This window comes from Dasypus novemcinctus, chromosome 28 (genome assembly GCF_030445035.2).
Source record: "Dasypus novemcinctus isolate mDasNov1 chromosome 28, mDasNov1.1.hap2, whole genome shotgun sequence".
NCBI lineage: Eukaryota > Metazoa > Chordata > Mammalia > Cingulata > Dasypodidae > Dasypus > Dasypus novemcinctus.
Window position 1 is genome coordinate 34,502,464 of NC_080700.1, and position 18,121 is coordinate 34,520,584.

At 37.2% G+C, this 18,121-nt stretch overlaps 1 protein-coding gene across 4 annotated transcripts in view; it reads right to left on the reverse strand.

Annotated features, from left to right (window-relative positions):
- The window catches only part of PCMT1 (protein-L-isoaspartate (D-aspartate) O-methyltransferase), a 51,691-nt gene that overhangs the window by 25,743 nt on the left and 7,827 nt on the right, over window positions 1–18,121 (reverse strand). For all 4 annotated transcript variants that reach the window (XR_011647721.1, XR_011647722.1, XM_012522331.4 and 1 more), the window contains exons 2-3: window positions 8,194–8,298; window positions 6,974–7,005 (exon numbers count right to left, since the gene is read on the reverse strand). Coding sequence is in view for 2 of the 4 variants with exons in the window: in XM_012522331.4 (XP_012377785.2) it covers window positions 6,974–7,005; window positions 8,194–8,298 (137 nt within the window). In the remaining 2 variants the exon portion in view is untranslated. The remainder of the gene's footprint in view (window positions 1–6,973; window positions 7,006–8,193; window positions 8,299–18,121) is intronic.

Below are 18,121 nucleotides of genomic sequence, written 5' to 3' on the forward strand. Positions count from 1 at the left end.
TTAATCACAACCACATCCAACACCACCGCAATGAAAAAATCACCAATTCAACATCATCCAACATATGTGCCATATTCCAACTTCCTCAATTATCCCCCAAATGTCCTTTACAACTGCCTTTCTCCCATTCTATTCAAGGTTCACTTATTACATTTGGCTTTTGTGTCTCTTTTGCCTCCCCAGTCAAAACCAGTTCTCCCCCAGCCTCCTCCACCAATCCCTCCACTCTGTTCTTCAGAACGTTGATTTCTTTGAGGAGTCCAGTTCAGTTGTTCCACATAAGCTTTGGTTTATCTATTTCTCATGGTTAGATTCAGATAAAGGCTTCTAGCAAGAAAACCCCATGGATCATGCTGTGTATCTCTCCCTGCCTTACATGAGGAACCACAGAGTGTTGAGGCAGCTCACTAAGGACATGCCAAGCTCAACCACTTGGTCGATACAGCAGCCACCAGATCGCTCTATTTTAAAAGCATATTTTTTTCTTTTTAATTATTAAGAAATACATGGAATAATACTATAAGATTACATAACATTTTGTTCCCTAACAACCTTTCTCTTAATGGTTTTAGTTTCATTGATAACCCTTAATTCAATTATTACAATGATTACCAAATAGTGATAATTCAAATTCTATTATTCCTTCAACATTTAACTGCATTCTTGTTTTTTCCCTATAAAGGATATCTTTCCTTTTCTTCTTGTCTTGCTCTTTTTTATAACTACCACAGACTCAGATTTTTGCTTTTTAATTCACTGTGTTACAACTGTTATCATTATTATTCCTTTGGTTCTAAAATTGTCTCAAATATGGCTTTTAGGAGCCTCTTTGAGCCTGTTCCTATGTCCTTCTGATATAACCCCACTAGCCTGTGAGCACTTTCATGGTTCCTAACTTATCAGTCCAGCCTCCGAGGAGCTCTAGTCCTTTTCTGTGAGAAATGGTACTTACAATCCAAAATCTAGGTGGTAGGTGTACTCACTTCTACCTGAATATCATTTTAACAGCTTGTTTTTAATCTCTTGCCCATTGACCACACCACATTTTTCTTTTCTTTTGTTAAATTTTATTTATTTCTCTCCCCTTTCCCCCCCACCCCCTCCAGTTGCCTACTCTCTGTGTTCATTCACTGTGTGTTCTTCTGTGACCGCTTCTATCCTTATCAGCGGCACTGGGAATCTGTGTTTCTTTTTGCTGCATCATCTTGTTGTGTCAGCTCTCCGTGTGTGCGGCGCCATTCCTGGGCAGGCTGCACTTTCCTTCGCACTGGGCGGCTCTCCTTACAGGGTGCACTCCTTGCGTGTGGGGCTCCCCTACACGGGGGACACCCCTGCGTGGCATGGAATTCCTTGCGTGCATCAGCACTGAGCATGAGCCAGCTCCACATGGGTCAAGGAGGCCCGGGGTTTGAATCGCGGACCTCCCACGTGGTAGGCAAACGCCCTATCCATTGGGCCAAGTCTGCTTCCTACATCACATTTTTCCTTAATTAGGGCTTTGGAAAATATTCCAAGGTCTCAGTTATTTCTAAGCCTGTGAATTTAAGAAGACATTTCTCTTTGCAGCTTCCTCACTGTTGCTCTTTTGATATTTCAAAGATCTATGTAATAATTCACACAAGATCACCAGTGCTTGTCCCATATGATACAATATTATTTTATCCTATCCACATGCTGGTTCAGCAATCAAAGGACAGTATATTCTTACTGTTTGTATATACAGATAGACATGCACATAAATACACTATTTACACACATTCACATTTTGCTTATTAATATCACAGGTTCCTCAGAAAACGTGATTAAAAATGCATCCTTTTCAACAATAGAAAGCAAACAACACAATTAAGAAATGGGCAAAGGATTTGAATAAACACATCTCCAAAGAAGATACACAGTCAAAAAGCACAGGAAGGGTGCTCAACATCACTGGCCATTAGGGAAATGCAAATCAAAACCCTAAGCTACCTCTTCCCCCCCACCAGAATCAGAAAGTCAGATAATAAAGTAAGTGTTGGTGAGGATGTGGAGAAATGGATAACATACATAAGACGGAGTATTATGCAGTGATATAAAGGAATTAAGTACTGATACATGTGACAACATGGATGAAACCTAAAAACATTATGCTAAACCAGACACAAAAGGCTACATATTGAATAATTTTACTTTTATGAAATGTATAGAAAAGGCAAATCTGTAGAAACAGGAAGTAGATTAGTGGATGCCAGGACCTAGGCGTGACGGGATGGGAAGTGACATGTGTATATATATTTGATTTTGCTTATCACAGAATGCTCTGTATGCCCTTTTGTACTTTACTTTCATATTTAATGTTTCTGAAGATCTTGTCATATTCATACTTAAAAATCTCCCTCATTTAACAGCTTCAGAGTATTCCACAACATAGACTGTGAGTTATTAACCATCCACTATTAACGGACTATTAATAGTTACTGCTATGGTTTTTTGCTATTTTAAACAATGTGCCAGTGAGTATCTTTAATTTTGTGCTTAGGAAGCTATACCGATAAGATAAATGCCTTAAAAATGGAACTGTTAAGTGTAAAGTAGTTCACATTTTGGTATTACCAAATTGTCTTCCAAAGACACTGTACCAATTATCCTCCTACCAGCAAAAGTATGTGGCCACCGGTTTCCCCTTGTCAATAAAAAATTTCAAACTTTTTGATGCTCAAATTCATACGGAATGGCAAGCAGCCCAAAATAGCCAAATCCTATTGCAAAGGAAGAACAAAATTGGAGTATCACATGTCCCAATTGTAAAACTTACTGCAAAGTCAGAGTAATCAAAATAGTACAGTACTGGTATAGATTCAGAGACCAATGGAACAGAACTGAGGGTCCAGAAATAAACCCCACCTTTATGCCCAACTGATTTTTTACATTAATTGGGGAAAGAAAATCTCTTCAACAAATGGTGTTGGAAAAACCAGATACCCAAACACAAAAGAATGAAGTTAGAGGCCTACCTCATACCATATTCTAAAATTAACTCAAAATGGGTCAAAGACCTAAACATAAAAGTTAAAACTATAAAACTCCAAGAAAATATAAGGAAGAACCTTCAGAAACTTGGATATGGTAGTGATTTCTTAACTATGACACCAAAAGTACAAGCAACAGAAGGACAAATAGATAAAATGGACTTCATCAAAATTAAAATCTTCTGTATGTCAAAGGACACTATTCAAGAAAATGAAGGGAAACGGACTTGGCCCAGTGGTTAGGGCGTCCGTCTACCACATGGGAGGTCCGTGGTTCAAACCCCGGGCCTCCTTGACCCGCGTGGAGCTGGCCCATGCGCAGTGCTGATGTGCGCAAGGAGTGCTGTGTCACGCAAGGGTGTCCCCCGCGTAGGGGAGCCCCACGCACAAGGAGTGCGCCCGTGAGGAGAGCCGCCCAGCGTGAAAAGAAAGTGCAGCCTGCCCAGGAATGCGGCCACCCACACTTCCCGTGCCGCTGACGACAAACAGAAGCGGACAAAGAAACAAGGCGCAGCAAAAAGACACAGAAAACAGACAACCGGGGGAGGGGGGAATTAAATAAATAAATAAATCTTTTTTAAAAAAAATAACTGCTGAAAAACATTAAAAAAAAAAAAAAAAGAAAATGAAAAGACAACCCACAACCCACAGAATAGAAGAAAATAGTTGAAAACATGTGATAAGGGTTTAATATCCAGAATAAAGAACTCCATCAGATCAACACCAAAAAGACAAACAACCCAATTTAAAATTGGACAAAAGATTTGAATAGATGTTTCTCCAATGAAGATATGCAAATTGCCAATGAGTACATGAAAAAATGCTCAAAATCATCAGCCATTAGGGAAATGCAAATCAAAACCACAATGAGGGAAGCAGACATGACGCAGGTGATAAGGCCTCCACCTACCATACGGGAGGACCTGGGTTCGATCCTTGGGGCCTTCTGGTGAAAAAGAAGAGAAAGCGTGCCTGCACAGCAAGCCAGTGCCCGCACAGTGAGCCGAGTGCCCACGTGGGTGCCCATGTGGCAAGCCAAGTACCCACGTGGTGAGCCATGGCCTGTGTAATGAGCCAAGGGCCCACACAAGTGCCCGCACAGCAAGCCGAGTACCCACGCAGCAAGCTGAGCGCCCGTGTGGTGAGCTAGTGCCTACACAAGTGACTGACACAGCAAAATGATTATGCAACAAAGGACAGGCGAAGGGCAGGGTCAAGGTGAAGCACAGCAAAGACCAGAAACTGAGGTGGCACAATTGACAAAGAACCTCTCTCTCTCCACATCAGAATCTTAGAAGAGAAAGACGAGAAGAGAAGGCAAAGAGAAATAGATACAGAAGATCACACAGCAAATGGACACAGACAGCAAAAATAGGAGGGCGGGGGAGGGGGAGAGCAAGAAAAAAAATAAATTAAAAAAAAAAACCACAATGAGAGGGGAGCAGATGTAGCCTGAGTGGTTGAGCTCCTGCCTCCCATGTATGAGGTCCTGGGTTCGATCTGCAAGTACCTCCTTAAAAAAATAAAAAACACACACCCGAACAATGAGATAACATTTCACACACCATTTCTAGAATGGCTATAATTTTTAAAACAGAAAATAAAAAATATTAATGAAGATACAGAGAAATAGGAACCCTATACATGTTGGTGGCATTTGTAGCATGGTACAGCCACACTACAGTGTTAGTTGTTCAGAAAATTGAATTACCACATGACCCAGCACACCCACTCCAAAAGAAATGAAAGCAGGGACTCAAACATATATTTGTACACCAATGATTATAGTAGCCTTATTCATAATAACCAGAAGGTGGAAGCAACTGAAGTGTCTGTCAACAAATGAAAGGGTAAACAAAATGTGATATATACATAAAATGGAATAATATTCAGCTGTAAAAAGGAATGAAGTTCTGTTTCATGCTACAACTTTGATAAAACTTGAAGACATGATGAGTGAAATAAGTCAGACACAAAAATTGTATGATCTTGCTTATATGAAATACCTAGCAGAACCAAACTTCAAAGACAAAAGTGGTTTATAGGTTACCAGGGGCTGGGGAGAGCGAATTATAGCTTAATGGGTGAGCAGTTTGTCTGAGGCAATAAAGAGGTAACAGATGTCGGTGATGGCTGTACAATTCTGTGAACATAATTAATACTACTGGACTATACCCATGAACATGGTTAAAATGGGAAATTCTCTGCTATCAATTACTGCAATAAAGTTTTTTTAAAAAGAATATACACAGTATTTTCCAAAATAGGCAAAACTTAACTATTAAAAAAAGTTTTAAACTTTTTGATCTCTGACAATCGAATAGGTAAAAAATGGTAAAAAGAATACAGAATACCCAGGAGAGAAGATGGGGCTCAAGCAGTTGAGCGCCTGCTTCTCCCAAGTTCAGTTCCCAGTGCCTCCTAAAAACAAACAAAAACAAGCAAACAAGCAAAAAAAATCAACTCAGGGAGCCCATGTGGCTCAGTGGTTAAACACCAGCTTCCCACATATGAGGTCCAAGGTTCTAGTCCCTGCCCCATTTCCTCAAAAAAAAAAAAGAATACACAAAGTATTTTTCATTGATATAAATTTCAAAATTAGGCAAAACTTAACTATTAAAAAAATAAAATCTTAAACTGTTGATCTCTGACAATCTGATAGGTAAAAAAGTATTTGCCTGTGTGCTAATCTGAAATTTACTAATTACCAGTGAAAGTGACATCTTTTCATTTGTTTAAATATTACATCATTTGTGTCTCTTTTTCTATAAACTATCATCTATTCCTTTATAATTTTCTTTAGATTACTGTTTTTATTTATTGATAGGCAGGATACACATATGTATGTATGCATGTGTATGTCTGTGTGTGTGTATATACACAAATATAAATATAGGTTTATTATATATATATTTATTTTTATATTATATGTGTGTATATATTTATATTTACATATATAATATATAATAAATATATTTATATATATACACACATATATATGGGTATTTGCCCTATGCTGTTATATGCATTATAAATATTTCCCTCAGTTTTACTTCTTTTAATTTTGCTTACAATGTATTTTCTCTGCAGAAATCCTAAATTTTTGTGTTGTGAAATAAATTAAGTCTTTTTTACAGCTTCTGCATTTTTTAACATGTTTAAAAAGGGGATTCCCTATTTGAAATTTTTTTTTTAGATTTTAAGTAAGTTTTTTTAAGCAAATTAATAGGTATAATCACATAGTTGAGCATTCATCACCTCAATCATCATTTGAGCATTTTCATTATTTCAATATATCTGAGTTTTACAAATAATTCTACTTTTTTCTTCCACTATATATCAGTTCACTATGAAAATTTGTAGAATTTATTTTAGGAAAATAAGTACTTATCCAATCCTACATACTTGCAGAGAATTAGAGAAGCTATTGCTCTGAAACATCAAAAAACAAGAGTCCTAATTCAAATAACTAATACATAAAACCCAAGAAAATTCCCAACAGATTAAAAGTGCTAGATCATCCAAGGGGTGGGAGGGAGTGCTAGATCACTTAAAATAGGTCGTTCTCAACATTACGCAGCTTCATAGCTGCTATACTTGACCATTCCCTAATGAATTTTCCAAAAACTATGTGAAATAATATTCAATTGTTAGTTCTATATCCTGTCCCTTATACTATTTAAAATACTCTCTCCCTTAATTCGCTCTTATCACTAATTAACCTTTGTATTCAATTCTTACAAGAATAGATAATAATGATAATCAGCTAAACCTTCAGTGTAACAGTTTCTACCAAGAATAGCTGCTTCTATATGCCATTTATCAAGAAAAAGATGTTTATTACCAGTTTAGATAATCTACAGATGATAAAATTTATATAATTAAAAGTTTAAAACTTTCGGAAACACCTTCCACTGAAGGAAAAGGTGAGCCATTTGTAAGCAAATGCACCACTGCTCACTTACCATGTGCGGAGCACTGATTGTTGCCTGGAAGCCTGCAAGACAAGAGGAGAACTACTGACACATTCAGCGGCACAAACACATTGCATGTTCCACAACTCCTTTTTAATACCCATAAATTATTTTTAATTATTTTAAATGACCTCAAGAGAACATAAAACTTCTATTTTGTACTTTAGAGTATCACCATGCAGAAGTTAAATTTAGAAAACATAATCATGCCAAAGGCTAATGTGCTCATCTTCCAGAACAATCCCAAGCTTCTAAAACTTTCTTCTGAACAGACAGCCAAGAAAAGAAGAATTTCAATAAGTTGAGATTTATAGATTTTGCACTTGTTTTTTCCTTCAGGTTTATAAAAAGAAAATGAGCTTCTATATACAAAGGGTATGTCCCTACTATATGCAAAAGTAAATGGCTTTATATTTCTGGCATTTTTTTTTTAAATTGGAGCAACTGGTAATCAAGCTAAATTAAGAGGCTAATAATCTATATTTTTCTCCTTCTATTAAATGATGCTAATTCACAAAATCTTTTCTTGTATTTTAGATCTTAGTTTCTTATCTCCCAGTGTTGCTCTCTCAAAACTTATTTACCTGCTTCTGCCTCGGAAGCAATTTTCACTGAGCGGTGGTAGCAGGTGCCTTCGGGGTTCAGAAGCAACCCAGGACCTTCTCTGCTGACTGTCAGAGTGCTTCAAAAGAAGACAGTGTGGCAGGTGCTGACAGAATCCCGAGGCGCTTCTAAGCCTCAAAGGCTCCCACTGCCAAGGCTCAGCAGCTCAGCAAACCCTGCTTCAGGATAAGGAGTTAAAAAAGGAACTTTCTAAAAACAAATACGAGAAAAAAATTAGGGCAAATGAAGCAGAGAATTCAGTAATAACTTAATTACACTTGTTCCTTTAAACACTGATTTAAAAGTGCAAAAAAGCAATCTTCAGTCAACACTAAATAAAACCAAGCATTCAGCTAAAACTAGAATAAGTTTTCACTGAAAGCATAAAGAAAAAAATGCTTTATATACCTTATATACTAAGAAAAAAGAAAAGATACTTCATATATAAATTGCATTAAAATGGATATGTTGGGATTAGCAAACTTCCTAAAGTATAAAAACCAAACAAGAAAGGTAATAGATTAATATCTGCATCCAAGCCAACTTTTACCTAAAAAATATAGAATAAATGAGTAAATAAGTGACATCTGGAGAAATCCACAGCTTACCTATTGATTGTGGAGAATCCATATAAGGGTTACATTTTGCATAATGGGAGCGGTCTGTGGCCAGCATTACTTCAAATACTTTATCTGTCTTGATGATTCCATTTTCTGAAATGAATGAGGGAAATATTTTAAACATAGGAGTGATGTGATTCAGGTGTATTGTAAATAGCTACACTCTGGCAGCACCGTAGAGAGTGGATTGCAGGAGATCAAAACTGGAAGAGAGCCCATGGGCCAGGTAAAGACTTCTAGTCTTCAATAATGACAGTAAAGATACAGAAAGGTAGAAGGATCTGAGTTATATTTAGGAGGTAACATATACCTGACTGGTATGGATTTGTGGTGCCCCAGTGTGAGGAAATTGTTTCTAGAGAAGAGGGAACAACATATGCTTAAAAACAGGGGAATGCCTATGGGCAAACATGCATATCCAAAACAAGAGTTATGCACAGGAAAAAAAAAAAAAAAACCAGTAGGCCCCAAAGCTTTGGCCTGGAGCTATTCTCCAAACTCATGGTATGGATAAGTCCTGAAGAAGAACACTTGCATAGATCAATCAGAAAAGACTGGAAAAGGCTTGAGTTCTTTCCTTCTTCTTCTTTTTTTTTAATTAGCTCCTGACATTCAAGGAAAGCTCTGTCTTTCATAACATTAGCTAGATACAAGCTTAAGGCTAGGATGCCTCAGAGTCTAAAACACACTAAACATATCAAAATATCCAGGTTTCAAAAGGTTACAAAACATAAAAAGAAATAGGAACTGATGGCCAGGCAAAGGAAAAAATTAAAACATTTAAAGCATCAATGAGAAAGATCAGAACTTGGAATTCCAGTTAAAGACTTTTTAAAAATGGTCCTAAATATGCTTAAAAAGCTAAAGAAAAACAAGGCCAAAGAACTAAAGGAAATCAGAAAAATGACAGATGAATATAGAATATCAACAGAAAGATAGAAATTATGAAAAGGAACCAAACAGTGTTGAAGACCACAGTAACAGAAATTAAAAATTCCCTAGAGAGATTCAATAGCAGAGTGGAGTTGGCAGAAGAAAGGATCAGTGAACCTGAAGATGAAAAATTGAAATCATCCAGTCTGAGGAGCAAAAAGAGGAAAGAATGAAGAAAAATGAACAGAGCTTCAGGAACCTGTGGAACACCATCAAGTGCACCAATATATGCAATGTGAGGGTGCCAGAAAAAAAGAGAAAGGAGCAGAGAGAATATTCAAGCTATAATGGATGAAAACCTCCTAAATGTAATGAAGATGTGAATATACTCATTTAAGATGCTTAATAGACTTCAAACAGAATAAACTCTAACAGACCACACCATGCCATGGTATCAAATACCAAAGATAAAGAGAAAATTCTGAAAGACAGGAGAGAGAAGAAATGTCTCATGTACCGTAATGAGCCTCAATTAGATTAAGTATTGATTTCTCCTTGGAAACAATGGAGGTAAGAAGGAAGTGGAAAGACATATTTAAAGTGCCAAGAGCAAAAAAAAAAAAAAAGAAACTATCTTTCAAGAATGAGGAAGGGATTATGATAGTCCAAGTTAAGTCAAAGCTGAGGACCCTCCAGACCAGTTCTGTAAGAAATGCAAAAGGGATTCTGCAGATTGAAGGGAAAGGATACTAGACAGTTGAATGAAGCCACATGAAAAAACAAAGATTTCTGGTAAAGAAAATAACGTGCATAAATATAATACCAGTACCATTATGTTTTTATTTGTAATTCCACTTTTTACTTCCTACAGGATCTAAAAGGCAAAAGCATAAAATTTAACGATAAATCAGTGGTTGTGGACTTGTGATGTACAGATATTTTCTGTAACATGAGCTATGTGGAAGTGGTGAATGGATGAAGGAGTGTAGGACCATAATTTATGCATGCTACTGAAGTTGTTAATTTGGTATCAGGGTAGGCCAGATGGTTATGGATTTGGGATGTTGTATTTGAGCCCCATGATGACGATAAGGAGGGTAGGCAGAGAGCAGGTTGTCAGGGCAGGGACAATGGGTAGGTTAATGCAAAGTGAGTGTACGATTTCTGTTTGAGTTGAGGGGAGAGTTATAGTAGTGGATGGTGATGAGGGTACTGCAGCATTGTGGATGAGACAGGTCCCAGGATGGTATGTTTGGGAAAGATCTGAACAGGAGGATTTTTGTTGTACATGTGTTTCCACAATTAAAAGGAAGGGAAGATGGGGAAACTGAAGAGATAATGACAACTGAATATAGTGCATGGTACTGGATGGGATCTAGGAATGGAGGAGAAAAGATTCAAAGGGACATTGTTGGGACTTGGGAAATGGTTGGAATATAGAATGTAAGCTTTATATCAACACTGGATTTCTTGGTCATAATGGCTGCAATTAAGGTGAAGGGGTGAGTGTCACTGTTTGTATGAAATGTGCAGTGGAGGTATTGTGTGTTCAAGGAGTATGATGTGTGCAGCATCCATCTCAGAAGATGGATGGATGAATGGAATGGTACGGCAAGAGTGGCAAGGTATTGAGGTTGATGGATATGGGTGTCTAGGGTGTTATTTTTGCAGCTGTCCTTTATGTTTGAAATTGTTTCAATGCGAAAAGTTTAAAAAAAATCAGTGGGTCAACAAGGGTGCCAAGACCATTCAATAGGGAAATAATAGTCTCTTCAACAAATGCTGCTGGGACAAGTGGATATCCACATGCTTTAAAAGAATGAAGCTCAACCTTTATCTCACAACATATACAAAAAGTAACTCAAAATGGATCAACAATCTAAATTTAAGAGGTAAACCTATAAAACTCTTAGAAGAAAATATTGGGATAAATCTTCACAACCTTCAATTTGGCAAAGGATTCTTCAATATGACACCAGAAGCATGGACAACAGAAGAAAAAAGACAAACTTCATTAAAATTAAAAACTTCTGTACATCAAAGGAGAGTTTCAAGAAAGTGAAAAGATACCCCACAGAAAGGGAGAAAATATTTGAAAACCATACCACTGATAAAGGACTTATATCGAGAACACATTAAGAATTCTTACACTTAATAATAAAAAGACAACCCAATTTTTAAAATGGGCAAAAGATATGAAAAAACATATGTACAGTGGAATTTTATTCAGCCATTTTAAAAAAATGAAGTTCTGATACATTCTACAACATGGACAGATGTTGAAAATATAATAGTAAAATAAGCCAGTCACAAAAGGACAGATATTGCCTGATTTCATTAGGAAATAGCTAGAACAAGTAAATTCACAGAGACAGAAAGCAGATTAGAGGTTACTAGGGTTTAGTGGAGGGAGAATGGGGAGTCATTGCTGAATGGGTAAAGAATTTCTGTTTGGGGTGATGCCAAAGTTTTAGTAATGGAAGGTGGTGATGGTAGCAAAACATTGTAAAAGTAATTAATGCCACCGAATTGTACACTTTTGTTTTATGTATAAATACATATATGCACATATACACACAAACTGCTAACAGGGAAATCTATAAAAACAGAAAGTTGCTTGGTAGTGCTTAGGGTTGGAGGATATAAGCAGATAAAGGAGCAATAGCTTAAAGGTATGAAGTTTCTCTTTGAAGTAATGAAAACATTAAATTGTGATGATGGGGAAGTGGATGTGGCTCTGCTGATAGAGAGTCCACCTACCACAAGTGGTCCAGGGTTCAAACCCAGGCCTCCTGGCCTGTGTAATGAGCTGGCCTACATGCAGTGCTGACGCACCCAAGGAATGCCGTTCCACGTAGGGGCGCCCCATGCACAAGGAGTGTGCCCCCCCCCCCCAAAGAGATCCATCCTGCATGAAAAACATGCAGCCTGCCCAGCAGTGGCGCTGCACACATGAGAGCTGACACAGCAAGATGACGCAACAACAACAACAAAAAAGAGATGCAGGTTCCCAGTGCCACCGGATAATGCAAACGGACGCAGAAGAACACACAGCGAATGGACAGAGAGCAGACAACAGGGGGGAAAGGGAGAGAAATAAATTAATTAAATCTTTAAAAAAGTAGTGATGATGCTTGCAGTTAGCTGTGAATATACTAAAAACCACTGAACTGTACACTTTAAAAGGGTGAACTGTATGATATGTGAATTATATTTCAGTGAAGCTGTTAAAAAAATTAAAAAGTAAATGGAACACAGAAGTGGCAGCCGTGGAGAAGCATTGCTTCTGGGAGAAAATAAGATAGAGAGAGGATGGTATCTCTTGCAGATGTAGCAATGACGGGAACAAAAGAAGTTGGAAGAGAAAATTAAGGATCCTGCATAAATCAAAGAGTAACAAAATATGCCAACTCTTCCCCTCTTCCCACCACCACTACTCAATACCATCCTCATTAAAGAAACTCCAAGTCACTATACTAAAGAGGAAGTTCTTGAACTAAGACGCCAGTCTACAAGAAAATCTAAATATGGGATGGTAGGGAAGGACCGGGTGTAAGGTATGAGAATTCAAACCAACTCCATTCAAAGCTATTGCATAAAGGCTCTCTCTGCCCAGAAGAGCCCACACCAAATCTTGGTGTGTATTTCCATCTTTCTCTCCCATTTCTCAGCAAGCTCTGTTTTATCCCCCATTTCCCAAATAAATGTCCTTTTTACTGCATAAAGAATATAAAATGCAATCCAGAACGTTTCAGCTAATTAAACAGAATATTTAAAAATGTATTATATACCATATGATTGTATTACTATGAACTAAATACTTTGTGTAACATATTGTATGATGCAATTCATATAAAATTTAAATATAAATCAATTTATAAAGATGAAAAAGAACATATTATAAGGAAGTTTACCAAAAAAGTAAGAAAAATTAAGTACTAGGAACTATCAGCCTCATGATATCAACTAATAAAACTATATTTTAAAGGCAAAGAAAGAAAATTCTCAGAACTTCAAGGCAAAAATGATCAAATTAATAAAGTTTTGGGGAAAAAACCAAACCATCAGACTTCTTAACAGCAAAATACAAAGTAAACCAAGAGTAAAGGAGATTTTCAATTCAAAGAACGAAAGTGTGGATTAATCTCAAGAGCATTAATCTAAGTGAAGGCCAGACACAGAAGACTACATATGATTCCATCTATATGGAATTCTAAAAGAGCCACGTTATATTGGCAAAAAGCAATCAATGTTTGCTAGGCGCTGGGGATGGAGGGAAGGAATTAACAACAATGAGACATAAGGGAACTTTTGGAGTGAAGAAAAATGAGCTACTTTTGTAAAAAGCCAAATATAACATATTTTAGGTTTTGCACACCATACTGTTCCAACTATTTCACTCTGCTGTTATAGTGCAAAAATGATCAAAGACAATATGTAAACCAAAGAGCATGGCTGTGTTCCAATAAAACTTTATTTACAAAAACAGGCAGCTAGCCAGTTTTGGTCTACAGACCATAATTTGCCAGCCCCTCTTCTATAACATGATTAAGGTGGTGGTTACATAACTACATGTTTGTCAAACTGTACGCTTAAAATTAGAGTATTTTATTTGATTTAAATTATACCTTAATAAAGATGATTTTTTTAAGTGTAACCCAAGAATTTTATACCCAACCATGTCATCCTTCAAATATGAAGGCTATAGAAAAAAGTTCTGAATGTGCAAGAACTCAAGAGAATACTGTACACACAAGCCATTCCTGCAGAATTTTCTACAGAATGTATTCCATCTAACCAAGAGATAATCAGGGGTACATATAAAAAAGATAAATCGAATTGAAGAGAAAAGATTAAAATAAGGGCAGACATGGTACTTAAATGTTATATATTCTGACAAGGTAGAAAGAATGCGACTAAAAATAATGGGAGGATACAGTAACGGCAACTGATCCCGGAGAAGCTGAGCTCTGGGGAGAATTCTCTTTTCTTTGTGAAGGACAGGGCGCCCTGGAATGGGTTCACCTTGAGAGAAGGGCCCTTAAAAAAAAACAAAACAAGGGAAAGTAGAATAAGATCACTGTCTGCCATATAGGTAATAGGAGGAATCGAAGGATACCACTTAATACTGACAGATCAAATAGTTAAGAAAAAGGTAGATTAAGGACACTATAAAAGGTATAAGTACAAAGTTAAACACTAGCACAAAAATACAAACCTTCCAAGTACCAAAAGAAAACAAATTTTAATTAGCAAAGAAGGCACACCAAATAAAGAAACATAGAAAATAGCTACAGGTTGGTGAAGACAAACTTCCATGTTTCTATTTTAAAATAATAAATTTTAGATGAATTAACCCAAATAAAAAATATTATTTCCACACAAAAAAACCTAGGCAAGCTATCTGAAAAGGTTATTAAAACAGCAAAGACATTTTTAATAAGTTTTTAAAGCAGTATTAATCATGCAATTATATATTGAATGTTCACCAAACGCCAGACACAATCCTAAGCACTTTACATACACTCTTTTAATTCTATAAAACCATCTTACATCATTAAAAATCCTATAAAGTAGGCATTATTATGTCCATTTTACAGATGATGAAACTGAAGTTCAGACAGTTATCCAAGATCACAGAGCAAACAGAGGACTACTCAAATTGAGATGTATTAGCTTCTACTGACCAGTTCACTATATTGCTGCTAACATATTCAAATATTTCAGTGACTTCTACTACTTAATTCATCAAAACAATTCTTGAGCAGTTCATTTGCCCTAAAATTAACTCAAATTCCAGATGAGTGAATCACAGAATCTCAAAGGCCGCAGAGGACCTCAGAAGTCATCAAACCTATCTTCTCCATAAAGTGGTAACATGGCCTCTACATGCAGAGCTCCTTTGATAGTTACTGGCTCAAAGAATAGCACTTCCCATATTCAGACCATCCTGATTATTAAAAACTTCCCCATATTAAGCCCCTCTCCACAATTCACTTACATGGACCCTTAATGTTGCCCTCTGAAGCCAGTAAAAATATATGGAACTTTATATCCAGCCAACCTTTTCTAAACATCTGAAGACATATCATGACCACCCTACACCCTGTATTTTCAGGCTAAACAGCCTCACTCAATACTTCCAATTATTCATCAACTTTTAAAATTCTCATCATCATATTCACTTTATTCACTCTCCTCAAGAGGGATACTTGAAGTATGACATCTAAAATTACTCCAGGACACTCTACAAACCAAAATAAACAGGTCATCTACCTTAAGCTAGATAATATATTACTATCAAACTCATGAGAGTTTACTTTCTTACCCTACAAAGACATACAGAATTTACTAAAATCCCAAAATGTTTTCAAAAGGATGTCAGCTGTCATTTATTAAAAAGCTAAGGGGGGGGGGGGGATTGGCTGTGGCTCAATCAACTGGGTTCCTGTCCCATCTACCATATGGGAAGCCCTGGTTTGCATCCTGGGGCCTCCTTGTGAAGGCAGGCTCGCCTGCATGCCACGGAGAGCTGCCTGGCCTACAAGCACCAAAGAGTGCCACCAGCCTGCACGCCGCGGAGAGCCAACTCAGCAAGGTGACGCAACAAAAAGGGAGACAAGTGAAAACACAGAAGAGCACACAACGAATGGACAGAGAGCAGTCAACAAGCAAGCCACAAGGGGCAGGGGGAATAAATTTTTAAAATAAATAAATACAGACACAGAAGAAAGCACAAGTGGACAGAGAGCAAGCTGTGTGTGGGGGGGATTAAAAAAAAGCTAAGGGGGGTGGGGAGTGGAGTATACGGGAACCTCTTGTATTTTTTAATGTAATATTTTGTGTGATCTATGTATCTTTTTAAAAAAAGACAAAAATAAGCTAATTTTTAAAATCTTACTACTAAAAAAAATGTCAAACTTAAGTTGTAGAGATGTCTAATAAATTTTTTTTAAAAGCTGAATACATCAAATGTCAGGATACAGCTTTAGTAAGCCATTACCTGGGAAGTGGATGTGGCTCAACTGATAGAGCACCACCCACCTACCATACAGGAGGTCCAGGGTTCAAACCCAGGGCTTCATGGCCCGTGGTGAGCTGGCCGACGCACAGTGTTGATGCGTGCAAGGAATGCTGTGCCACACAGGGGTGTTCCCTGCGTAAGGGAGCCCCATGTGCAAAGAGTGTGCCCCGCAAGGAGAGCCACCCCATGCAAAAAAAAAAAAAGTGCAGCCTGTCCAGGAGTGGCGCTGCACACACAGAGAGCTGACACAGCAAGATGATGCAACAAAGAGACACAGATTCCTGGTACCACTGAGAATGCAAGCAGACACAGAAGAACACACAGTGAATGGACACAAGACAGCAGACAATGGGGAGGAGGGGGGAGGAAGGGGAGAAAAATAAATAAAAAATAAATCTTTAAAACAAAAACAGAAAAAACATATTAAGAAAAAAAAAAGTAGGCCACTACTAGGTGCTTTCTAATATTTTCACCACAAGGTTCTTATTTTTGCCCAGGATCCCATAGTTTGCAAGATGCCTAACCAAGTTACATTTACTATGAAGTCATTTTTCCATTTTTCTTAATCTATGACACATTTAACTTCCAATGTCTTGAAATATTCCTTGCCAACAGCAAAGAAATGTGATGTTTTACTTTGCTTTTTCATGGTAGTAAATGTGTAATTGCCATTAGACTTTCTGAAATAGTGGAAATGGCTTCAGAACCCATCCTCCCCAATCTTCTTACAGTCCTAGGGTCCTAATTAAGTAATTACAATGATGCTGTTGATTCAAATGAGGAGGCAGCAGGACTCAAAATGGAGAATGTAACAGAATCCCAGCTACAGATCAAATAATAAAAAGCTTGAAAAAATTAAGGTCATGTTAAGAAGGTATGTTTCCTCTCCCAACCTGGCACGGAGGGAGAAGAGGCAGAAAGAAATAAATCAAAGTACCATGAAACAAATCAGAAATGCTATACAAGAGTCATGATTTAAATATGAAGAAAACTAAGAAATGGCATGATTTTAATCAACTTATGAAGAGTAAATAAGAAAAAACAGTTAACTATTTCTCTTGAGTAGTAGAAGGATCTGTGATAATGGAAAAAAAATCAAACACTGTACACCAATGTTCACGGCAGCATTATCACAGTACCCAAAAGGTAGAAACAACCCAGGTTCCCATCAAGAGATGAAAAGGTAAATCAAATGTGGTATATACATACGATGGAATACGATTCAACCATAAAAAGGAATGACATTCTGATACATGCTATAACAGGGATGAGCAACGTTCTGATACATGCTCTAATAGAGATGAGCCTAGAAAATACTATGTAAGTGAAAGTCACAAAAGGACTAATATAGTATGATTTTACTTATATGAAACATGTAGAATAAGCAAATTCACAGAGACAGAAAGCAACTTAAAGGCTACAAGGGGCTGAAGGAAGGGGGAATGAAGGACTACTGTTTATTAAGAGTTTCTGTTTTGGGTTGTGAAAAAGTTTTAGTAATGGAAAGAGATGATGACAGCACAACAATGTAAAAATAATTATTTTCAATAATAATTACTTAACTTAAAATGACAAATTTTATATACGTAACCACAAAAAATATTTTTTTTAATTTGAAATTTATTTTAAAAAATCATAGCATACTACACAGCTCTTTAAAGCGTTGTAACAGTCGTTAACTATTAATGCTGGCTATTGAATTTCAACTTTTAGAACCAACAAATAAAGTACAGAAGACTCCATTATCTAGAACAAAATATAAATGTTATCAACTCTGACAAAATAAAAGAACCGCTGATAAGCTGGAAAATGAAAGGAGGACTCCCTAATATCCTCTTACAAAGTAGAGATGTGAAGAAGCAATGGAGGGAAGCGGACTTGGCCCAATGGATGGGGCGTTTGACTATCACATGGGAGGTCCGCAGTTCAAACCCGGGGCCTCCTTGACCCATGTGGAGCTGGCCCATGTGCAGTGCTGATACGCGCCAAGGAGCACTATGCCACACAGGGGTGTCCCCT